General features: G+C 38.9%; 2 protein-coding genes across 3 annotated transcripts in view; both read right to left on the reverse strand.

Moving 5' to 3' along the window:
* The window catches only part of LOC139129915 (acetylcholinesterase-like), a 43285-nt gene extending 21605 nt beyond the window's left edge, over positions 1–21680 (reverse strand). The window contains exons 1-7 of one of the 2 annotated variants that reach the window (XR_011551719.1): positions 21285–21680; positions 20722–20875; positions 20296–20373; positions 19628–19746; positions 17760–17933; positions 16322–17318; positions 15793–15832 (exon numbers count right to left, since the gene is read on the reverse strand). Coding sequence is in view for 1 of the 2 variants with exons in the window: in XM_070695607.1 (XP_070551708.1) it covers positions 19628–19746; positions 20296–20373; positions 20722–20875; positions 21285–21362 (429 nt within the window). In the remaining variant the exon portion in view is untranslated. Of the gene's footprint in view, positions 1–15792; positions 15833–16321; positions 17319–17759; positions 17934–19627; positions 19747–20295; positions 20374–20721; positions 20876–21284 lie in introns of those variants that run through there. The other variant, XM_070695607.1, reaches the window with a different exon arrangement.
* Positions 57–16400, reverse strand: LOC139130253 (acetylcholinesterase-like). Its single transcript, XM_070696004.1, has 9 exons — positions 16322–16400; positions 11719–11922; positions 10086–10195; positions 7936–8089; positions 7522–7599; positions 3761–3891; positions 2771–3402; positions 2088–2260; positions 57–1441 (listed from the first exon to the last, which is right to left on the reverse strand). Exons 1-9 carry the CDS (start codon positions 16398–16400, stop codon positions 1332–1334), a joined length of 1671 nt encoding a protein of 556 aa, XP_070552105.1. The 3' UTR covers positions 57–1331.
* Positions 21681–26389: the final 4709 nt, after the last annotated feature.

Consider the following 26389-nt stretch of genomic DNA (forward strand, 5'->3'; position numbering starts at 1 on the left):
ACTTATCTACACATACATATACATAGTGATATATCATTCACACTTACAACAAAGCACGCCATGAACAAATATGATTTATTTTGACGGTTGTCTAGTATTTATAGGGTTTGCACGGAGCACAGTTATCAAAGATTTGACCTTTATAAAACGTAGAATAACATCACAGAACCGCAATGGCGAGACAGTGGAAGTGCGATGTACTCGGGGTATTTGCTTGAGTGCTTGCGGTATTCTGCGGTCGTCCCTGAACAGGCGTCTAGCGAATGTTATGAGAGCAGATAACACCGCAAGCACCCGAGTGCAAATACCTTGAGCACATCGTGCTTGCTCTGCCTCGCCATGTTGTTGAAACGGAAACACAAACACAGTGATACCCGGTACGACGCGTTTTGACGTCTGAAATTGGCAGAATGATATCTGCCAATTAAATTACTACTTTAAATTTGCTTTGATGTACGGTGATGTCATTAACTTCTCATTGGCTACTGATGCCACTCTCCTATTTCTGATTTGATAAAATTATAAAGGTTCGTGTATTTGCGGAACAGGTCCCGCTAAACTTCAAACTTTTCGTTGCAATCATAGCGGGAAAGAGTATAGCAAATACCTACTCATTCATAATTAAAAGGGTTTGTGATAAATCCTTTACACAGTAGACATATGAGCAACAAAGAAAACAGTTGTTAAAATATACCAACTGTGATTTAACTCTCTTAGATATTTTTCTTCATTGTGAAGAAGTGTAGCTTCTATACGATACTTTTCGGTTTGCTTATGAGATACTCGTTGTTTACAAACAAGTCCGGGTTAAAGTGTTTATTAGCATACAGTTATGGCACCTGACATGCATTTGGTATTACACTGCTACAAAATACCGATGGTACGCGCCATTGCGTTAACCGTTGGCTTTACGAGAACTAGACATACTGTCTAAATTGAGGAATTACCAACACTGTCAAGTGTAATTATCGTCTAGGCGATACTTTCAGTCGATCTCGAAGAAATCAACTGTGTGAAAGTTGAAACATTGTCTGTGGAAGGAGGTCAGACGTAGACAAAAAAACACCACACACATCTCCCTCTCCAAGAACGCATCATTTGCAAAGTTATGAGGATTGTGCGGTTCAGGTGATACCGTTTTGACTACATCCAACGGTTCAACCAAAATTACTGCAATCACTGCTGGTCTTTGTGTTGTTTCCCTTGTAAATATATGTAAAAATTGCACAAGAAATATGAAATATATATATAATTCGTCGATGTGATTCGAAAATGGATCAAAGAACATGATTCCCTTGAAAGTGTAACAATCTCGATTGCAAAAATTGTTCTTAATTAAATGTGAAATCGACGATTTTGCAGAGGATAAGAGTCAAGAAACCGACAACTTTCACGGAGGGCTTGATGTCATGGCCGGCACTCGTACACTCATTACAGTTTTCTGAAAGAGAAGAGATAATATGCATAATGATGACGTATACTCATATGACATACGTGGCTTGTGAATTTTGTGTTTTCGCGAAAGTCAGACCCAGTCATCCGTTTGCAGGTGAGAACTGCACAACTGATAATACTGATAATACAAACGGAACGAGCCAGCAAAAGTGTTTGCGAAAAAATCTTTGTAGCATCTTTTGCGCACAGTTTGACGCTTTAGTCAGTAACGGCTGGCGAACGATCTGCGGATAGGCAATTTTCATCGTTGCAGGGAGGGATTTGTTTTCTTTTCTCCTTGAGCAAACGTAAGTCGACTCTCTGGTAGAAAGAAGGATATATAAGTTTATTTGCCAATCTGTAGAGAGGAAAAACTGCGGTTCATCGAGAGAAGAATAGGCGAGCTTTTTTACTTGGGAGATGACAGAGAGGCGCTTTTGTGATTGGAAGGGAATCGTCGGGAGGGTTTTCTTGCGGGTAATGGAATGAAAACGGCAACAAAGTGAGAGTCCGACAGCACGGTTACGGAAAATGGACGCTATACTGCAATTGCATATATTGAAGCAATGTTTTTAGAGCTTTGTTGAAGATTAGTGCTAATGATCTTTATTAGAAAGATTTTTATGGACGTTACAGCCCCAAATTTAACATACCTGTACGTTTGATCAGGCTTGGAATATAATCGTTCCAGAATACACATTCTCTGGTTTTATGGCCATACTTGGTTTCCATGTCAACTGACCAGTCTTTGTACGCTAATCCGGGAACTGTAAACAAAGCCCATTCTTCATCCTGGGATTCATCGTTCGAAGATAGGTTTGGATTTCTGAAATCAACCACAAAAATTATATAACACGACATGTTCAGTGCCATGATTTGCCAGATTAATCACGGGACGGGGACATAGCTAAGGCTCGTGCCTTTGAAGTTACATGACAGTGCACTGGCTCGAGGACGTCAGCTGTTACAGGTTTCTATTGGTATAAACACAGAGAACTATTTTGGTGAAAGAGTACCTCGTCCCGTGACCATATATGATGATGTCGTCTACTTGTCTTGCACGGTGGCGGGTGGTCAAAGCACCATGGCCGACGAGGTCCTTGCAACATAGCTGAAATTTTGTATTTGATCAGCCCAAGACATTCGAATAACGGGTATAGAAAAGAGACCTTTAAGTTCTTATATTATCAAATCAGTCTCTCACTCTCTCTCTCTCTCTCTCTCTCTCTCTCTCTCTCTCTCTCTCTCTCTCTCTCTCTCTCTCTCTCTCTCTCTCTCTCTCTCTCTCTCTCAGATGCATGTGTACACACGTACATGTATTAATTTAATTAATTACCCTGTTCTTGCAAAGTATGTCCAATACTTCATTATCTGAAGTGTCATGTCTATCTCTTCTTGTGGCATGACTGTAAAGTTTATAAAGTGATAACCAAACACAAACTGGATATCTTCGCCATGGGCTGCACCACTCCAAGGCATAGGCCAAAATGTTGAAGCCGGTATATGGGTCATGAAATACCTATAGACATTACTACCTGCCTCGCTGTACGCCCGGGCTGATAAATCGGTCGGGCAAACAAACATTTGATCGCCGATCATCTGAGACAACGCTTCGGCGTAGTTAGCGTCGTCAGAGTCCTCTTTCGCCCAGTCCACGTACATTAGCTTGACGGCGTCGTGTGCAGCAGGGCTCCTTTTCGCGGAACCCAAAAGGAAATCTGGTAAGGACTCCTCGAACTGAGATTTGCTCACAGTCGGTATAGTCTGGTTCACCGTGTGAGGTAATAGATCTGCAAGCATGAACGTACCCTCGTCAGCATTCGCACCCATCAATATGTCAATACTCGTTCGGGAAAAGCGCCCTCCGGCAACGACGTCTTTGGGGTTTTCTGGCAAGACTATCCCGTCAACAAAGGGAGCAAATGGCCCTTCCTCCAGCTGCTCTCCGATAGCATCCGATATAATATTCTACAAAGAAGATTGGTGAAAGCATTTACGTTGGAGGAGCAGAGTTTGGTGAAGCTGTATGAGACCACAAAAATAAATGTTAAATAATGTTAAACATATTTAAATGCTTAATTGTAAACAAAATATTCAATTAAAAGAAACAAAAGCAAAAGAAACGATTGCAAACAAGACCAAATAAATCTTTAAAAAATGCGTTTTTTCAACCAAATCAAATCAAAATATTATATATATATAGAGAGAGAGAGAGAGAGAGAGAGAGAGAGAGAGAGAGAGAGAGAGAGAGAGAGAGAGAGAGGAGAGAGAGAGAGAGAGAGGGAGAGAGAGAGAGAGAGACTCAAAATTATTCCTTGTTCATCACCGTAGCTGGGTGGCTTGGATCATTGAAGTCTTCGGCTTGCACGGTACGGAGACACTTGACAAGTTCCTCCGATGTTTCCTTCTCGCATCCCAGCACTTTGCCGAGACCGTGGGCGATCTTGGTTTGTAATGCTTATCCGTTAGGGGTATACCGGTGTTGTTGCCGTTCCACTCTGTGAACAGATCGTTCGAGATTGGTTGGAACATGGTGCGGACTTATTACACTAAAGGTAGAACGCACCTCGGGGACAGATAGTCGGACTCTGAAAGTTGTACATTTTTTCCCTGATCTAACACTTGTTGGGGCTCATTGTAAAGCTTTCGGAGAAAGAAAAACTTTTACCGTCTTTGTTTTTTGAAATTCAAAAATTTTACCCCATAGAGTTAACACAGGAATGTTGGCCATTTTGAATTTCAAGTGTAGCAAAATGTTGCGTAACTCGTTTGGCTAGTTCCAAATTTTGCATGGTGACCAAATTTTTTATTTTGATTTGGTCAGAAAATGGTTTAAAGTTTCATTGAGGAAAGTTTGAGCATAAGTTGAAGTCTTTCACTTTCGAGGAGCATACTAGTTCAAAAAGTCCCATAGTGCGGACTTGTTACGCTTACAAAGTCCCATCTGTGACATGCTGAATTAGCTGAATTAATGCTAACAGAAACCAATTACCTTTGTATGCATGTATAGTTTTACACAGTAAGTTAAAAGATAACATCATACGTTTTGAAATCTTTTAACTGAAATTTGCACATTTACTCAGAGAGAATGGAGAATGAAAGAGGGGAACAGTTTAAACCCGGAACATTTCCTTCATGGAATTGTCTCGATTTTTAAAAGAACCGATCACAATGACAGTTTAAAATGAATGAGTACATACTCAGACCTCATGAAATAAAACAGATTATTTAGGTCGGAATCTGAAGATGTGGTTGTGGTATTAATTCGTTTCCGTCTTCATCATGTAGAGGACAAAAAGTAAGAAATGACATTTATCCTTAAAGATTGAAATACTTAATTATTACAATAAACACACGTCGCTTTTCAAATGCAAAATGACTTTAACATCTGAGCCTCGCAAGGTTTACTTAAAACTTCCTATTGTAATACTAAAAAATATAATTAATAATGAGTGTATGTTAGACAGATGACAGTCAGTCAGTCAGTCAGTCAGTCCAGTCAGTCAAGTCAGTCAGTCAGTCAGTATGTATGTTTGTAACACACCTCATCCGCAGTCTGTATTCTAATTCGCAATTGATAGTCACGTGGGATGCGTTCTCTTTGTGCTGATCCACGTAAACGACGTCACAGGCATCATTTTTCGGAACTGTTGCCTGCCAGGCATCAGTTCTGAAAAATGATGCCCGCTGACGTCAAAAAACATTGGCGCATGCACGAACTGGAATGTAAACGATAAACGAAAAACAATAGTTGAGAAATTTCTCGGTTTATCCTACTTTCTGAAGAAGAACTGAATGCTCTGGTTGCCAACAAGGACTCGAAACGAACGATAATCAAAGGTGCATTGAACGTTTTGCAAGAGTTATTGTTATCCTGTCGGGAAAAAGCTTTTTTTGCCGAACCACTTCAACATATTACATCATTATGGCGACAAGTTTTGTGTATGTTCTTATGCAAGGCTACGGATGAGGTGTGTTATAAAACACATATTGACTGGCCATGCGGGCAACAGCATACGTCTTTAACCCCTCGGGCCTGTGAGTCACCCCCAAAAACAGACTGTTTCCCTCGCCTACGGCCTCGGGAAACAGTCTGTTTTTGGGGGTGACTCACAGTCCCTCGGGGTACAGACGTATGCTGTTGCCCTAATGGCCAGTCAATATGTGTATAATCCGTTATTGTGTTTTTAGACAGTGTATGTATGTATGTATGTATATGTATGTACTGTATGTATGTATGTATGTATGTATGTATGTATGTATGTATGTATGTATGTATGTATGTATGTATGTATGTATGTATGTATGTATGTATGTATGTATGTATGTATGTATGTATGTATGTATGTATGTATGTATGTAGTATGTATGTATGTATGTATGTATGTATGTATGTATGTATGTATGTATGTATGTATGTATGTATGTATGTATGTATGTATGTATGTATGTATGTATGTATGTATGTATGTATGTATGTATGTATGTATGTATGTATGTATGTATGTATGTATGTATGTATGTATGTATGTATGTATGTATGTATGTATATCTAAAACTGACAATGTTTCATCATTTTGAAAGATAGGAAATGTAAAGCCCAAAGGCTAACGGAACCAAATCAATACCAAAAAACTTTGGACATTCGATGTATAACCTTACCTGCATAATTGCCCTGTGGAAAAGTCCCTCCGACAGTGGAGAAAACAGCAAAAGATCCACGCTCATGGCCCCGGCACTTTCACCAAATATTGTCACTGCGTTTGCATCTCCCCCGAATGCTATCGAGATAGATAATAAAGATAAACACAAGTATTGTGATGACAATGTAAACATTTTCATTCATTTTTTTGTACACGTATGCATGACTTTTGCAAGGTTTTGATGTTTACTGAAAGGGTTCTACGACTGTTATAAATTTATCGAGAGGGAGATACTTATTCGTTAAGTAATGAATTCATACATACATACATACGTTAATTAGTTAATTAATCAATTTCCTTATTTATTCATGTATTAATGTATTCATTAATTCATTAATTATATAAATTAATTCGGGTTTTTTTCATTAGTTCATTAATTGATCGTATTTATTAAATTTGCATTCTTTGTTTGTTTGTTTTTTTATTATCAGTAAACAGAGATGCCTCTATACACACATGATCTTGTCTTGAAGATTGATGTATACAGTCATGACTCAACTGATACGGGGAACACATTTTACAAAACACCAATGCAAAACAATCGTTATCGCTTTGTGTTACTGGCGCCTCAAAATCAAAATTAAATCGTTCATTAATAAAAGCTGTCCTGTGACAAAACAGCGAGTTTTACTCGACAAACACCTTTCCGTACTTGTTAAGTAATTGTCGCGCCAGCGCCTTACTGACTACGCATGCGCCTGTTCAATATACTATTCGAGTAAATGAAAGTGTACACGACCAAATTTACGGGAGCCGCCATTTTTTGAAAGCTTGTAAAGAAATAAATACAAAATATGTAAAGTATTATATCTTAAACGCTATTAGAAAAATATTCTCCTCCTCTTAATTGATACAAGATATCTTTACCGTCACGTCTAAAAGGTACAATAGAGAGGAAAAATTGTTGTGCATATAAACGAGGACACACGCCAAACATGCTGGAATCGAATTTAGAAAAACGTTTTCTGTGTCGATAACTTGGTGAGAAAATTGTCAGACGAAACGCTGGTTATCAGCTTGCAATTGGAAGTTGGGCAGTACAGTTGCTATCGCAATGATAATGATGGCACAACACATCCCTTATTAAACACAATTGGATGTTTATACTGTAAAAATTGTCAACTTATGTCAAACTTTTTGACAGTTTAAACAGAAAATCTATACCTACCCGGGTGTGACAAAGCGTGTACTGTTTTCGTCAGAGGGTAAACTGGGTGTTTGAATATATAATTTACGCAATTTGTGGTCCCTTTAACGTATACAGCAAGTTGTCGACTGAGCATCTTCAGACGGAAGTAAAATGTCTAATTTTAACCTCTGGTGTGACACCAAGAGGGCCCTACATAATATAGTATATTGTTCAGTACATATTTGCGAGTCATACCTGCTATGTTGTCCTGTACCCATTGCAATGCTGCGATCTGGTCAAGCAGCGCGTAGTTACCAGTTGCGTGCTCGTCACCTGCGGTATGATGATAATGTTGCCATGATAAAATAAATATCTGCTGGCTATATTATTCTTATCAAACCGTAGGCATATGAAATAATAACAATGGTCACATATCAACATGAGTCATCTGCAATAAATGGTGACTCAAACGAGTGACTACAACTTGCAAATTCTTGCGTCAGTCAGTTGCACTTGCATCTACAAACAAAGGCACAACTCATTGGTAATTGTCGTTTTCGCGCTAATGTCCGTTCAATTCCTCTCTCTTCCTTTGTGAAGCCTACTTGCATTCGTTTAAGTTACAGAGTATGAGCAACAGCGTGTGTAACGTTGGAAACTTTGACTCACCTGTGAGAAAGAACCCCAGTGCACCCAACCTGTAATTTATGGTTACCACGATGACGTTGCCGATTGCTGACAATGGCAAACTGTCGTACAATGAACCAGACCCAACGAGGAATCCACCGCCGTGAATCCACACCATCACAGGCAGAGATTCTGACTAAGGAAAAGGGAAAGAGACAGAAATAAAGAAGGAGAGAGACGTAAAGAGACTGACAAATAGACAGACAGACAGACAGACAGGCAGACAGGCGCGAGCGTGGAAAAAAGACAGATTTCAGTAGCAAGTAAAAGGCTTAAAGGTTATCTCCTCGCTTGAGAAAGCTGGCTATCAACCTACGCGCCCGCGAAGGAAAACTTGTCATTGTTGACTTACATTACTTTTTATGACCTAACGGCCTCTGTGTGCCGTTCAAAGTAACTTTTGTACTTCGCAGTTCTTCTTTGCTTCTCATACAGGAACGCCGTTGAATAGTGTCGTGTGCCATTCTTGTACATTTACTATGTTTGAAGGGTGATTTAGCTGAAGCTCAAAAATATTTATACAGAAGGGAATTGCCCTTACCTGTGTTTGCGGCGCGTAAACATTTAAAAATAAACAGTCCTCGCTCTGCGGTTCAGATCCAGGCTGCAAACTGTACATCGGCTGAGGGCAAATGGGGCGAAACTCCGTAGCATGGTAAACGCCTTCCCAGGCAGTTTTACTTTTTGGCGGTTGAAATCTGAGCTCGCCTACCGGTGGCTCGGCATAGGGTATCCCTTTGAAAATGTCGACCGTACGTTGAATTGCGACGTCAGGGTGGGAGAATTCAACAGTTGCGCCGGCTACCCGTCCTGAGGTGACCTCAACCATGGGGGCATCAGCGGCAACGCAGCCAAAAAACGCGAGGCCAATTATTATATAGATATGCATAATTTATCCTGCAAGCGGCGAACAGTGTCCTCACGATACCGACTCAGACACGGGTATGAGATGACAGTTGACACAAGTCTGACAAAATAATGCCTATTTGCATATCAGTACAGAAAATCTTGAAGTGTCGAATAGGAGAGTTCGCCATGAATTGAACACACAGTAAACTTACGACTGTTCACAGGTCAACAAGTGTAAACAGCAATTACATCGGCGTGACGTTTTGTGGGGCGGGGATCCAACTTGAGAACGATTCAGGTGACGTAAACATTATTTTCACAGCCAAGAACTCAAGATGTTTTCATTGAGAAAATGCTCAGATTGATTCATAAAATCTTTGATGAACCAAATTATTCGAAAGCGTCTGCTTAGACACCGACGGAATGCAACGGAACTCTTTGGGTTTAATAATTCCTATCCCTACTTCCTGCCAACCACGTTTTTGAGTAGTTTCATGACCAATTCAAGCCTCGGAGTATGGGATATTTTACGCAAAGACTTTGAATTGCGTTTTTGTTAGGTCCACCGAAATTCTTGTACGCTCCAGCTTCTGATCACAGAAGTCAATATTCACCAAATGCTTATTTGAGTCTTTCCAATCACGTTGTCAGGTGACTGAGACTGTAGGTTAAATTAAGGGTACGAAAACAAAGAACCACTAAGCAAGAGGGGTAGTGTATCTCAGTTAAGAATAAGTTCTTATTATAACGCACATGTTGTCTGATTTTCCTACTTCCAACCTTTTTGGTTTTCATTGGCGGGGGGGGGGGAGTTTGAAGTCATTCGCAATAAAATTTGCCAGAATCACCTACTGTCCCTGAACGTGCAATGACCATAAACTCCTTCATGTCAGTTACCGAGGAATCAAACTTTACGACCACGCTGTGATGTTAAATAGCTTTATTGACGTTGCACAGCCTGCGACTTCTACACAAGATGTTATAGGCGCAATAAATTGATCAGAAAAATTCTCTATGGTGATCGAATTATCTGAACTTTACTTTGAATTCTTTTTGTAAGGCGAAATCTTTACATCGACCTGGTTGTAGAAAGTAACCTTCAGCTGTTCAAAATGTCCAGTCAGGGCAACCGTTGTACGACCCTTCAATGGATTCAAAAATACATTTATACATTTAGGATTGTAATTATGTTTTATGACCAAATTAGTAGATTTAATTATGTATGATCTTCCATGCTAGCGTTCATTCTTAGTTTATTACTGGTTGCTCGTGCCTGCTCAGACGGAAAAGATCCATCGCTCCGGATTCGAGGGCGCCACGCTCCCAATCTCACATAAGAGGGAAGCGTAGAGAGCGTCCTCGTGAGGGATGGATCGTTTCTGTCTTGTGTCAGCTACAGATAGATGAAGAACAAAAAGAAGCATTTCACATGACCAGCTGGTAAGGTAGTCCATAATTTTGAACGAGTTGCCGAAGTCATAAGATACGTTCCCACGAATCATACTATTTTATTATCCTTTTGAAATACAGTAGGAATGTAAATTTGTCTTGTCACGGTTTTAATTAATTTTCAAAACGTCAGTTCTTTACTCTTGTGCCAAACAAACATTTCGTAACCATCATTTTACGCATAGGTTCGGACACAAGTTTTTATTCGATGTAGTGAAATTTATAACACACCATAACAAAGACAATATGACGATTTCTTCCTGCCTTCAGAATGGTTCTCATACATGCATACATACATACATACATACATACATACATACATACATACATACATACATACATACATACATACATACATACATACATACATACATACATACATACATACATACATACATACATACATACATACATACATACATACTACATACATAAGACATACATACATACATACATACATACATACATACATACATACATACATACATACATACATACATACATACATACATACATACATACTACAGACAGACAGACAGACAGACAGACAGACAGACAGACAGACAGACATACATACATACATACATACATACATACATACATACATACATACATACATACATACATACATACATACATACATACATACATACATACATACATACATACATACATACATACATACATACATACATACATACATACATACATACATACATACATACATACATACATACATACATACATACATACATACATACATACATACATACATACATACATACATACATACATACATGCATGCATGCATGCATGCATGCATGCATGCATGCATGCATGCATGCATGCATGCAGACAGACAGACAGACAACAGACAGACAGACATAGTGATATATCATGTTTTACTTACAACAGAGCAGGCCCTGAAAACATGTGATTTATTTTTATTGTTTTCTATTTATAAGCTTTATTTGTACAGAGCGCTGTATCATTATTCGACCTTTACACATATATTTAAGAACGTGAGGATTCTTAAGTGCACTTAATGATCGCCAGAACCGAGCTCGTTGGTTGATTGGTCATTTCAACACATTTTAAATAAGCAAGGAGTCGATAGATTGCAATATTATATATATATATAGATATATATATATATATATATATATATATATATATATATAAATATATATATATATATATATATGAGTGCGTATATGTCTGTGTGTCTGTCTGTGTCTCTCTCTAGGTGTCTGTGTATAAATCTCCATAAATATTTGTGTAAGAGTTAGAGAGAGAGGGAGAGGGAGAAAAGGGGAGATTATCTCTCTTCTGGCATTACGTTATAGCTTAAGAAATGAAAACCAAACACAAACTGTATATCCTTGCCATGGCTGCACCTCTCCAAGGGAAGGACCAAAATGTAGAAGGCCGGTACATAGGTCATGAAATACCGATAGACCTTACTACCTGCCTCGCTGTATGCCCGGACTGACAAATCCGTCGGGCAAACAAACAACTCATCGCCGGTCATCTGAGACAAAGCTTCGGCGTAGTTGGCGTTATCAGAATCCTCTGTCGCCCAGTCCACGTACATTAGGCTTGCTGCGTTGTTTGCAGCAGGCCCACCTTTAGCCGGGCCAGAGAAAAATTTCTCCAAGCTAGATTTTCTCACTGTAGGTTAGGTACAAACGTACCCTCGTCATCATTTGCACCCATCAGTATGTCAATACCCGTTCCAGAAAAGCGCCGTTCAGCAATGACGGCTTTGGGATCTTCCGGTTAGACATTGCCGTCAACAAAGTGATCAAATGGACCCTCCGCCAGCCCTTCGCCGGCTGCGACCTGGATTAAATTCTACAAAGAATACGTGGAAGGTAATAGGGTTGGAGAAGTACAATGTTGTACTAAATTAGGTAGCTTTACAATATTCAGAAACAGGTACACGGTCATTGACCCAAATATACTGTATTGTATCGCACCAGCAATTTGATGGCACAAATAAAGGAATCTGATTGGTCGACAAGTGAAAATAACCGTGCTATATTCGCGATATAGCACGGTTGTAACATGCGCAAGCTCTTAAATTCCATAATTTTAACATTTCACGCCAGAATTTCAATAAAATTTTATGGTATAATAGCAATAAACCACGCTAGCAGCGGGGGTGCCATTCGATATACTACACACCCCGCCATCGCTCTTGAATATATTTTGTGAGCTGGTCAAATCTCATTGGCCTGGGGCTGTTTATTGCTTTAATTTTCAACACAAACACACATCAATAATATATATTATTGCCTGAATACATGGGTCTATGTGCCCGAGAGCAGGTGGACAATTTGCCCTGCGCCAGGAGGGCAAATTGTCTCCTCTGCGAGGGCACGTAACTCATTTATTACATGCCTCGATGTGACTGCAAATCAGTGCTGCATTGATTTGAATACAGACATCCGGGAGTTAGCGGGCTGGTGAACGATGTACTGACCGGTTTCCATGGGTTTCCCGGTCCAGTGAATCACTTCAACATTTTCGACGCCAAAGTAGACGCTTAACGCTAGGTGCAAAATATCCATGCGCGCACTGCTATTTTCACTTTCGTTAAAATCTGTTTGATGCTGGTCGATAATGGTAAAATTGTTTGAAAATGCCCTGTATGTCACTCGATGTCATATAGCATTAACTGTTAAGAGGCATTATTGCCTGAATACATGGGTTTATGTGCCCTCGCAGCAGGAGACAATTTGCCCTCCTAGCGTTGGGCAAATTGTCACCTGCTCTCGGGCACATAAACAAATGTATTCAGGCAATAATATATAATATCAAACAGATTTTAAACGAAAGTCAAAATAGCAGTGCGCGTATGGATAGACGTCGAAAATGTCGAAGGGCTTCACTGGACCGGGTAACCACGGAAACCGGTCAGTACATCGTTCACCGGCCCGCAAACTCCCCGGATGTTCCTATCAAATCAATGCACTAATTTCCACTCACATCAAGGCATGTAATAACATCGTCACCAGTACCACCACCACCATCCTCATCATTATCATCATCTTCACCCTCGGAACACCATCTGTGACTTAGCTATCCCCTTCATTCTCAATTTCAGATGCTTCCTTTGGTGATGTTTGAAATCGAAGCTCGCCTAGCAGTGGCTCGGCATAGGGTATCCCTTTTGAAGATGTTGACTGTACTATGAATGCCAACGTCAGGTGAGCTCAGAGATTTCAACATTTGTCCCGGATACCTGTCCCGAGGTGAACTCAACCAAGGGGGTAGGGGAAATCAGCGGCAACGAAGCGCGCAAATGCAAGGACAATCACAATAATATTATGGACATGCATTGTTTGTACGGAAATCGTACTGGCGCTTGAAACACGACGAATAAGAGTCTGTCTGATACCATAAGTCTCAGGGAGTGTCAAACTGCATTATTCATGTACATCGCGAGATCTTGACCTGTCCTATAGCAGCGTTCGCGCCATATACACCGATAAAACAAAACTGTTCGCAGTTCAATTCGTATGACGTAAGAGTTATTGACACAAGCCGAGAATGCATGCAGTTGCACTGTCAGGCTAGATAGATTCATACGACCGAGAAGGGATCAGTGTATTGGAGATCGTCCTCCCGTTTAAAAAACATAGTATGCAACCACAAGATTAATATTATGAAAACGCAACGAGGGGATAAAAGCGTATCTTTGCATTATATTGTCACGAGAGCTGACCATAATAAACCTTTCAGGGGCTATGCTTAATTAAACATGCACACACGGAAAAAGTAGGTGAAAATCAATCGTCTACGCTCTCAACGTGTGATGGCCACAGTCTATGTTCTGAGTTTACAGTCAGGTCTGGATAATGGTAAGTACTTCTGTCGACATTTCGACAAAAGAAACCTGTAATTATACTACACGGTGTTATAGGTGCAATGAATTGATCAGAAATCATGCGTTATGTCATCGCATGTCTGACTTTGTAGTAAAATGTCACCTTCAGCCTCTTCAAAATGTCCTGTCGCGTCAATCGATGTAAGATTTTATTGATATCAACAAATGGATACAAATTTAAAGTACATTGGAGTTTTGGGTCACTTTTGCATCAAATAAGCAAGAGTTCATTCTATATTATCCAGGTTTCGATCTCACTGTTTGGTATTCATTGCTATACCCGCTCATCAATCATTTTACTGACATACTTCAACCACGTTGGAACTAATTTGTGATAATTGCATCGTGAAGTAAAGTCACTTTTGTCTGCAAATGGAAGCTCATCTGCTTTTCTTTTTAAGTTATACACTTCTTTAATGAGTAATTAAACAGGGCAAAGAAAACTTTTGAGAAATTTGAAAAAATATGAAGATCAAATTATCCCAAATTGGTTCCAATCGTGTTTTCATTAAATTAATTTCAAAAATTTTTTAAAATATACTTTCGATCTAGATTGACGGATACGTGGGGTTATTTTCAGGCATTATGACCCGCATACCAATTTTTTTTTAAGAATGAGACTCTGGCACCGTTCATCCGGTCACTGTTTTTTTGGCATTTGCAAAATATGCTTATGGCAGCTCAGTTTTTTTTCATTTTCCGCGTCCAAATGTTTGCTTTCGAGCGTCAGTGTTTTGCGCTTGTATGGATCGTTTTCTTACACAGACAGCTGTCGAAAAGTTGTGCGCATGCTCATCGGCAGTGACGTCTTACTTTTTGGCCAAGGAACGCTTCACTTGCATCACTAACAGTACCTGAAGCCACAACAAAATTCGATTTTCTGCGAGCGATAATACCTCCCACCCACCCCCCGGCTGCATTCAAGCCAGATTCCCACCTAGCAACGGCAGTTGTCTTGATATGCAGCCATGATGGTGTAAATTCACTATGTTTCCGCAAAAATTCCCAATTGCGGTAGCAAGCACGTTAACAAACCCGCAACTTTTATTTCATTTCCCATTATTTGTGTTCTCTTCTCCTCTGTATCGTTGTGTTTACTTCTACTTCTACTTCTAAAATTATGTTCATTTTTCGCCAAAAACAACTTCTGTGTTCAATACCACTTTTTGCAATTCTATTCCTGCACACTGAATAATTCTCCTGACAATACAACTTGTCTTGCGATAACACTGTTATTGTATTCATTTAATTGCAATAGCAAGGCATTTACTACTTTTTACACCTCGACAGATTCTTTGAAGAACAAAGAAATGTTCGCACTTGCTATTTAGAATAAAAACAATACAAATGTTGTAAACAGGACATAATATTCCTTCTTATCTATCATTGGTAAAGTGGTTTACAGTCAATGTCATTATGGCAATATAGAAATTACTTCAGGTATCGCTGATACATAGGTATTAGATTATGCCAGCTCTCTTCGCACGAATCAAAATGTCAACTGTGAGCACAAAATACGAAAAAAAATGTCAGGTCTTTTTATTTTGTGGAAATACGCATTTTGGTTTCTTTGTACTTAAACATCAACAACGAAGAGTTTGTAAAGGAGGGATGTGATAAAACCAACTACAAACACGGATGGACTCAGTCTGGTATCTTCGGCGGCACCCGCGCACCCATCGCAATTTTCTGAAAGAGAACATAAATGTCAGATGCAGGAATATTTTTTAAATAAACGTATAAAGGCATATTTTGGTTAATGTCATGAGGAACGCGGCCGAGAACGAACCATGAGTTAACAAGATGTAATATAAAATTGAGTCAAGTAAATGATACTCATTATCATTATTATCTGTATCGTCATCATCATCTTATCATCTTTATCATGATCATGATCATGATCATCACCATCATCATCATCATCACTATTATTAATGTTGTTGTTGTTGTTGTTGTTGTTACTGTTGTTGCTGATGCTCTTGATGCGGAAGTATGTAATAGAGGATACAACCTCAGAATTGTTTTAATCACAACTAACGAGTGTCATTTTACCTTATTGTCTAATGCATATTTCGTTTGTCAACTTCCCAGGCCTGATACGCACGCGCACAAGGACTAGTTAAAATAACTGCATTTGGAAAGTGTTATGTAAATATCGGCACATTGGTATTCACCAACCTGTGCGTTTTATTAGGCTTGGGATATAATCGTTCCAGAATGCACTCTCCCTGGTTTTGTGTCCGTACTTGGTTTCCATGTCGACTGACAATTCTTTGTACGATAATCCGGGCACTTTAAACAAGGGCCAGTCCTCTTGCTCGGAATTACCAGTCGAGGGTAGGTTGGGATTTCCGAAATCAGAAAAAAGGTAATGCGTCACAAAAGGAAATTGGAAGGAAAGTACTCGATACGATTCATTACGTAACATCTCATATCAGTATTTTGCATGTTACATAAATATCTCTCTGTCTCTCTCTCTGTCTCTCTCTCTCTGTCTCTCTGTCTGTCTCTCTCTCAGAATATTTATGAATTTATGCACATACCCTGTTTTTGCAAAGTTTGTCCAATACTTCATTATCTGAAGTGTCATGTTCACTTCATCTTGTGGCATCATGGTGTAGTTTAAGAAGTGATAACCAAACACAAACTGGATATCTTCGAAATGTGCTGCACCCATCCAAGATATAGGCCAGACTGATGAAGCCGGTACATGGGTCATGAAATACCGATAGACCTTACTACCTGCCTCGCTGTACGCCCGGGCTGACAAATCCGTCGGGCAAACAAACATTTGATCGCCGATCATCTGAGACAACGCTTGGGCGTAGTTTGCATCATCAGAGTCCTCTGTCGCCAAGTCCACGTACATTAGCTTGACGGCGTCGTGTGCTGCCGGGCTACTTTTCGCGGGGTCGAAGAGGAAATTTGGTAAGGACTCCTCGAATTGAGATTTACTCACCGTAGGTACAGTCTGGTTTACCGTGTGAGGTAATAGCTCCGCCAGTACGAACGTACCCTCGTCAGCATTTGCACCCATCAGTATGTCAATACCCGTTCGGGAAAAGCGCCCTCCGGCAACGACGTCTTTGGGGTTTTCTGGCAAGACTGTCCCGTCAACAAAGGGAGCAAATGGCCCTTCCTCTAGCTGCTCTCCGATTGCATCTGATATAATATTCTACAAAGGAGAAATGGTGAAAGCATTTAGACTGGAGAAGAAGAGTGTCGTTAAGCTAAATGAGACAAAATGTGTACAAAAATACGAGTTGATCGTGTTATACAAGTTGATTGTGTTGCAAATATGGTACTCGGAGACTGCCTCCGATAAAAGTACGTCAAAATTATTACTATGTTTTCTTTTATGTCAAACATTAATTGAAGTGAATAATTTTCAAAATAATTCATGTTAAATCAAAAAATATCGAAACAAAAACAAAAGAAACGATTGCAAACAAGACAAAATAAATTTGAAAAACGAAAGAAAACATTTTTGAAATATATATGAATATATTATATATATATATATATATATATATATATATATATATATATATATATATATATATATATATATATATATATATATATATTAGAATTAAAATGATTCATGATGCATCACCGTAGCTGGGTTGCTTGGATCAATGAAGTCTTCCGCTTGCACAGTACGAAGACATGTGACCAGTTCTTCCGACGTTTTATCCTCGCACCCAACCACTTTGCCGAGACCATGGGCGATCCTGTTTTGTAACGCCTTATCCGTTAGAGGAAAACTCGGCATTGTAGCTGTTCCACTCTGTGAAGATCGGATCGTGCGAGACAGTTTGGAACATTATGCGGACTTATTGGGCTTACAAAGTCCCAATGAGCGGACTTGTTACGCTTACAAAAGTCCCATTTGAACATGCCGATAGATGAATTAATATAACCAGAAACCTATTAGCTATACCTCTGTATGCATGTACATGTATATAAATTTATAAATTTATAGTTTCATACAGTTATTCATCGTACAATATCATGTATCTTGAAATCATATAATTGCAATTTATACTTTTACTCAGAGAGAATAGAGAATGAAAAGGAGAATAGTTCATACTTGGTGCATTTCCTTCATGACATTGTCGCGTTTTTACGGAACCGATTACAATGACATTTTAAAATAATCTATTCATCCTCAGAATTTAATGAAATAATCCATTTTTCGTAGGTCAGAAAGTTATATTAAAGATATGTTTGTGTCCGTCTTCATCATAAAGAGGACAAAAAGTAAGAAATGACATTCATCCTTATCGATTGAAATACATTGATTATGATAACATACGTCGTTTTTAAATGCAAACTGACATTAACACCTGAGCCTTGTAAGGCATATTTAAAACTTCCGAATGTAATACTTAAAAGATATAATTAATAATGCATGTATGTCAGTATGTATGTGTATGTATTCATGTCACTATGTGTGTCATTATGTGGGTCATTAAGTCAGTATGTCTGTAGGTATGTCTGTCTGACTGTCTGTCTGTCTGTCTGTCTGTCTGTCTGTGTGTCTGTCTGTCTGTCTGTCTGTCTGTCTGTCTATGTCTGTCTGTGTGTCTATCTGTGTGTCTGTCTGTGCGTGCCTGTATGTATGTATGTATGTATGTATGTATGTATGTATGTATGTATGTATGTATGTATGTATGTATGTATGTATGTATGTATGTATGTATGTATGTATGTATGTATGTATGTATGTATGTATGTATGTATGTATGTATGTATGTATGTATGTATGTATGTATGTATGTATGTATGTATGTATGTATGTATGTATGTATGTATGTATGTATGTATGTTGTATGTATGTATGTTGTATGTATGTATGTATGTATGTATGTATGTATGTATGTATGTATGTATGTAGTATGTAGTATGTATTATGTCAGTATGTATGTACGTATGTATGTATGTATGTATGTATGTATGTATGTATGTATGTATGTATGTATGTATGTATGTATGTATGTATGTATGTATGTATGTATGTATGTATGTATGTATGTATGTATGTATGTATGTATGTATGTATGTATGTATGTATGTATGTATGTATGTATGTATGTATGTATCTATGTATCTATCTATCTATCTATCTATCTATCTATCTATCTATCTATCTATCTATCTATCTATCTATCTATCTATCTATGTGTGTATGTTTGTATTAAACTGACACACTGCATAAAAACCCTATGATACTTACTGTATTAACATGGATTATTGCCTGTATTTTAGCTGAAGAGTGCATATACAGATGAATACAGTCAAGAATCCTTTTTGTATTCAGCAAGCCTGTATTCATGTGAGTCATGTGAATTCACGTGTATTATTCTATAATACTGGCAACTCATTAATATGAATTTATCTGAATTATTGGGTTTTCATGTACAATGCTGTCATGATCTTGAAGGCCCGGAAGAATTTTGATTGTTCAACTTTTAAGCTCACCTGCATAATTGCCCTGTGGAAGAGTCCCTCCGCCAGTGGCGAAAACAGCAAGAGATCCACGCTGATGGCCCCAGCGCTTTCACCAAATATTGTCACTTTGTTAACATCTCCTCCGAATGCTATCGAGATGGATAATAAAGATAAACAGTATTATTGTCAAGACGATGTAAATAATCTCATTTTCTTGTATATGTATGCTTGAATTCTGTTAACGTTTTGATGTTTACGAAGGGTACTATGACTTTGATAAAATTACCGAGAGGGCGACAATCATTTAAATAAATAATTCGTTAACTAATTAATTTCTTATGTTGATTTATTAATTCATTATTTCATTAATTCTTTAATAAATTTTATTTATTGAATTTTTACGTTTTTCTATGTTTTGTTCGGTACCATATCATCCAACAGAGATGCCTCCATATACATAAGACTTTGTCTTGCAGTCTTGAAAACATACGACAGTAACTTAGATTTAAACACCAAGACTAATAGACGTTGTCGCTGCGTGTTCCTGGCAACATAAAATTACCAATAAAACGTAACAATTAAATCTGTTCTGTGACAAAATAGTGATTCTTTTACTTGACGAACAGTTTTCCGTAATGATTGGCTAATATTATACTGTTCAGTACAATACATAGTTGGTGTTTTGCGAGTCATCATACCTGCTATGTTGTCCTGTACCCATTGCAATGCTGCGATCTGGTCAAGTAGCCCATAGTTACCGGTGGCGTGCTCGTCACCTGCAGTATGATGATATTGTTGCCATAATAAAAAAGTATCTGCTGACTGTATATACCAATCAAATTGTACGCGTATGAAAAAGATAATAATTTTCACATATACCGCGTATGAGTCATACGCAAGAAATGCTGAGTTAAAATAGTGACTGCAAATTGCAAATTCTTGGCTCAGTGAATTTGTACATTACTTCATATGTCGAAAATAAACACAACTCATTGTCTCCTGTTGTTTAATTTTTACGTTAATGCCTGATAAATTCCACTTTCTACACTTGTCAACGTAACTGCACTCGTGCAAGCTACCTGATATGCGCAACAATGTATGTAGCGGTGGAAACTTTGACTCGCCTGTGAGAAAGAACCCCAGTGCACCCAACCTGTAATTTATGGTTACCACGATGACGTTCCCGATTGCTGACAATGGCAAACTGTCGTACGATGAACCAGACCCCCATAGGAATCCACCGCCGTGAATCCACACCATCACAGGCAGAGATCCGGACTAGAGAAAGATACATAGAGACAGAATAAAAAAGGAGAGAGAAGTAAACAGACTGATAGACAGACAGACAGATAGACAGGTGCAAGCATGGGAAAAAGACAGACTTCAGTAGCAAGTAAAAGGCTTAAAGGTTATCTCCTCGCTAGAGAAGGGTCAATGTACCATAACGTACGCGCCTAAGAAGGAAAATTTTCATGGTTAATTTTTATTAATTTATATGATCTAACGGCCTCTGTGTGCCATTCTAAATAACTGCTGTACTTTACAGTTCTTCTTTGCTACTTATGCCACACTTTATACGAGATCACCGTACCATTGAATAGTATTTTGTGCCATTCTTGTACATTTACTACTGTTTGAAGGGTGATTTAGCTGAAGCTCAAAAATATAGTGAAGGAATTGTCCTTACCTGTGTTTGCGGTGCGTAAACATTTAAAAATAAACAGTCCTCGCTCTGCGGTTCAGATTCAGGCAGCAAATTGTACATCGGCTGAATGCAATGGGGCGAAACTCCGTAGCATGGTAAACGCCTTCCCAGGCAGTTTTACTTTGTGGCGGTTGAAATCTGAGCTCGCCTACCGGTGGCTCGGCATATGGTATCCCTCTGAAGATGTTGACCGTACGTTGAGTGGCGACGTCAGGGTGGGTGAATTCAACAGTTGTGCCGGCTACCCGTCCTGAGGTGACCTCAACCACAGGGGCATCAGCGGCAACGCAGCCATAAAACGCGAGGCCAATTGCGATATGGATATACATAATAATTTATCCTGCAAGCGGCGAACAGTGCCCACGGGATACCGACTCAGATACGGGTCTGAGATGACAGTTGACACAAGTCTGACAAAATATAACCTATTTGCATATCAGTACAGAAAATATTTAAGTGTCGAATGGGAGCGTTCGCCGTGAATGTAAACGTATGACTGTTCACAAGTCAGCTGTTGTTTATAGGGTGGGGCTCAAATTTGAGAACAATTCGGGCGACGTAAACATTATCTTTACAGCCGAGAACTCATGTTGTTTTCATTTAGAGAATGCTCAGATTGATTCATAAAGTCTACATGGATATGTTTTATCGCCTTAGTGGGCTGAGACTAAGTGAGAAAAAGACAAAAGCCATGTGGCTTGGTTGTCTTCAAAATAGTCATGATATAGTTAGACAGATACAATAGACTACTAACCCAGTAAAAACTCTAGGAGTTTATTTTGGATACGACGAGGAGTTGTGTCAGCAGTTAAACTGGGATTCTAGAGTGAAGGCCCTAGAGAATGTTTTGAAGTCTTGGTCTCGTAGGCATTTGACCTTCTACGGGAGGGTTTTATTGACGAAAGCTTTCAAATTGGCCGTTTCTAAAATTCTGTATCTTTCGTCGGTTATCGCAATGCCTGAGGATGTTTGTGCACGCATTCAGGACCTTGTTGACAGCTTTGTCAGAAGAAAACGTCGTATCTCAAAATTGTTCTTGTGAGTGATTACTGTGTTGGAGGTCTAAGACACATACACGTTAAGTGTCAGGTCCAAGCTCAACAAGTAATGTGGGTAAAACGAATATTTTGTAGCAATGGTGCAATACGATGGTATCAACCGGGACTCGAACCCACAACGCACGGCACCCAATCACCTAGCGCAGAGGACAACAGACAAAGCGCTCGACTAAATCCCCAATCTCAAAAAAGATTGGTTCAATAGCCGACCTAATGATGTTACAATTCTGACTGCGCCCTCTCCACTCGCCGTAGAGTTCGTGAAGCACTCGCGCTAGCACACACGCTATCATACATCTCACACAAACTATATCGAAGCGAAGCAATGAATACAACGCTTTACACCGGGCGGAAGATAGCCTCGGGGACAACTTGGTCAGCTCTTCCACTTTCATATCAGATAACACGTCAACAATTTTACAGCAACATGACTTTTGGCGCACGTTGCCAGAAAATATATTGTCCTTTTTACCAAGATTTTATGTCAACGTTGTACATGCATGGTATTTAGCCAACAAAGGTGACAAGTTAGCTAATACACCACTGACTTACCAGTGGGCTAACCGAGTAAAATGTTTTTATGTTGTTATGCCTCCCAACGATAGCTACAGTGTTCTCATCAATGAGAATAGGACTCCAGTGCATAAATTAACATGAAAGTTACTCTACAATAAACTAATACAGCGGCATTCTATTCAGGTAACATCGAAACTTAACAAGTGGAGACAGAAATTACACATTGTTGCAATGAACTTTGAAAGCAGATGCCGTAGTATCTGTAACAATGTGTTAAGTGTCACAAAATAAATTAAGTTGCGAGATTTTCAGTGGAATTTTTTGCATCGATTAATTCCATGCAACAAGTACTTGTATTATTGGAAGAAAAGAGAAACTATGGAATGTTCTATTTGTAAGCAAATTGACTCCATTGAGCATAGATATTTAAATGTGACCTAGCTTTAAAATGCTGGAAATTTATATCAGGAATTATTTCAAAATTATGCAACTTTGATATTTAGGTCTGTGAACAAAATATTGTGTTCACGGAGCCTCTCAAAAATATTTCAAGCAAGATAGATTGCTATAGTATACAGCTTCTGATTTTGTTAGGTAAATGGAGTATCCATAAGTATTGGACATCAGGATCTACTATCTCCATAGAAAATCTTGTAAAAAGTGAAATGGTACTACGATTGAAAATTGAAAAAAGTTTACGAAGTAATAATGAGGATGTAACATTTTCACAGAGGTTTGAGGAAATAATTAGACTGATGTAATGTATTTTCTTTTCCTCGCATGTTTTTAATACCTTGTAAATAGTGACTCGTTTAAGAAAAGAAAAGAAAAGTCTACAAAGAACCAAATCATTCTGTAAAAACACCGACGGAATCCAACTCTTTCAGTCAGTAATTCCTCTCCCCATCTCCCGACCAGCCTTGCTTTTTGAGTCGTTTCATAACCAGTCGGTTTAATATGCATGTCACTATCGGAGAATGGGATATTAAACGTAACGTTTTAAATAACCTTTTGCAATTGCTACTAAAGAAATTCTTCAGTGTGCGCTCCAATTTCTAATCAAAAAAAAGTCGCTTGTACCAACGACGACATGAAACCGGCGTGACCTTAACTACTTAAAAAGTTTGTAGTCTGCTTGCTTCGTTCACTAGATGAAAAATACAGACAGGGCGAGCGAAGTGACCTTTTGCTGGCCTTTCCTTGTGACCTAGTTAATAACCCAAATCTATTCGACAAAAAAGGCTACATATACGCCAGCTTTAATACAAGCTGATTCGCAAGTAGTTGTCCTACTATACACGCCATCCCACCGAACGTCGGTCTGGGGTGGTTGAAATCGCAGGCCACCAACCGGTTGTTTGGCGTATGGTACACCCTTGAATATGTACAGTATACTAAGTTGGGACACTCATATTGACACCTTATGTAAGAAATTGTCATCTAAAATTGATGTCTTGCGAAAGCTGCGCACTTTGACTTCACTTAACGTTCTTCTTATGGTTTACAACGCCACTTTTCTGTCTGTATTTGATTATTGGACACAACAACAAAGACCAATCTTCTAAGAATTTTTAAGCTTCAAAAAAGAGCTGCTGGGGTCATTCTAGGTGTTGATTTATCTGTGTCTTCCCGAGTTCTCTTTTTACGTCTAAATTGGCTATCCACTGACTTTCGTATAGATTTTTTGTCGCTGTAATGACATTTAGAATCCCCAATGGTCTTGCACCCGGTTATTTAGACCAGTTCCGCTATGTCGCAGACATGAGCAATTTCAACACATGAAGCTCAAGTAACAATAATTTATATGCACCTTCTTTTAAGACATCTGCTGGACAAAGAACTTTCATTTACCGTGCTACTGTAATATGGAACGATCTTCCCACTTATATAAAGAATTGTTGAAAATGCGCCGCTTTTCAAAAAACGACTGCTTGGATTTTGTTAAATTACTAAATTTAAGTGTGAAGATTACTTCTTAGATTAATTTTTACCAACTGTACCAATTCTGTGTCATATGTATTTAACGAAGGACAGATTATTTTCTAGTGATGATGTATATTTCTGAGGCTCTGATGTAAATTACGAACAGTTTGTAAATCAGACCACCCTCTTTGAATAACGGTAAATAAATAAAATATGTGTACTTTGCTCCCGATGTCGCATCCCTGTGCGAATATTCCACCGACTCGCCTATTAGTTTTCCCGAAACGATTTCTTCGGGTCTTCGGCAGCAACAAAACAAAGACACGAGACAAAGTAGCTTGTACCAACAGCGACACCAAACCGGCGTGACCTTAACTACTTATTCGTACTCTGGTTGCTTCGTTCAGTGGTTCAGTGGATGACAACTATTAGTGAACAAAACCCTTTCGACAAAAACGCTATATATATGCCAGCCCGACAGTTAGACATACATGTAGCGCGGCCTCCAATGTTTATCTGTTCCCTGTCGAGGTAAATTCACTGTTTTGCGAATTGGTGACTTCATAATTTCAAGGTCTTTTAAGATTCAAAATTAGTGCGCCCTCGCCTAAGGACACAAAGTATCACTTCGCCAGTAATATCGCTTTTACCGCTTTGACAAGTTTTGCATTAACTGACGCTTTCCGCCTTATACCGAACGATATACCTACACACTTACCTTACATACATATATTATTCACACTTACAACAAAGCACGTCATGAAAAAATGTGATTTATTTTCACGGGTGTCTATTTATAAGGCTTTATTTGTATGCAGAGCACCGTTATCATTGATTTGACCTTTACTTACACTAATATAGAATAATATCAAAGAAACGCCAGGAGAGACAGTGCCAGTGCGATGTACTTGAGGTATTTGCACGAGGGCTTGCGGTGTATCATTCTGCAGCCGTCCCTGAACGGGCGCCTTGCGAGTCTTAGGACAGCAGAATACACCGCAAGCCCGACTGAAAAATACTCCGATCACTTCGCGCTTGCATTGTTTCACCAACGGGTTATGTTATTATGTTAATACGGAAACGCAAACACAATAAATTATATAGGCAGTACGACGTGTTTTCACGTCTAAAATTTGGCAGAATGATTTGGCAGAATGATGAATTCCCGCTTTTGTTATCAGCTTTCGTGTACAATGATTTCATTGAATTCTGATTGCGTACTTAAGCCACTCCCATAGTAGTTCTGATTAGGTAAGTTATTTATTACGTGTTTACAGTGCAAAGGTTTGGGTATTTGCAGATCATGGCTCACTGAACTTCAAGATTTTTCGATTAAAATGAGGGCGTGAAAGAACAGCAAATACCTACTCATTCATATATTACAGAGTATATGCTAAATACTTTACACGGTAGAAATATGTGCAACAAAGAAGACACGGTTGAACTGTTATTATATCTCGGAAGAGCCGGAGCCCATTGGAGCTGGCGTAATCACGCATACGAGAGAAAGAAAGACGAGATAACAATGCGGTTAATACTGTATAACGTATCAGTACTTTCACAACTGTGATTGTCTCTCTTTGATATAAA

This window comes from Ptychodera flava, chromosome 3 (assembly GCF_041260155.1).
Source record: "Ptychodera flava strain L36383 chromosome 3, AS_Pfla_20210202, whole genome shotgun sequence".
Classification (NCBI taxonomy): Eukaryota; Metazoa; Hemichordata; class Enteropneusta; family Ptychoderidae; genus Ptychodera; species Ptychodera flava.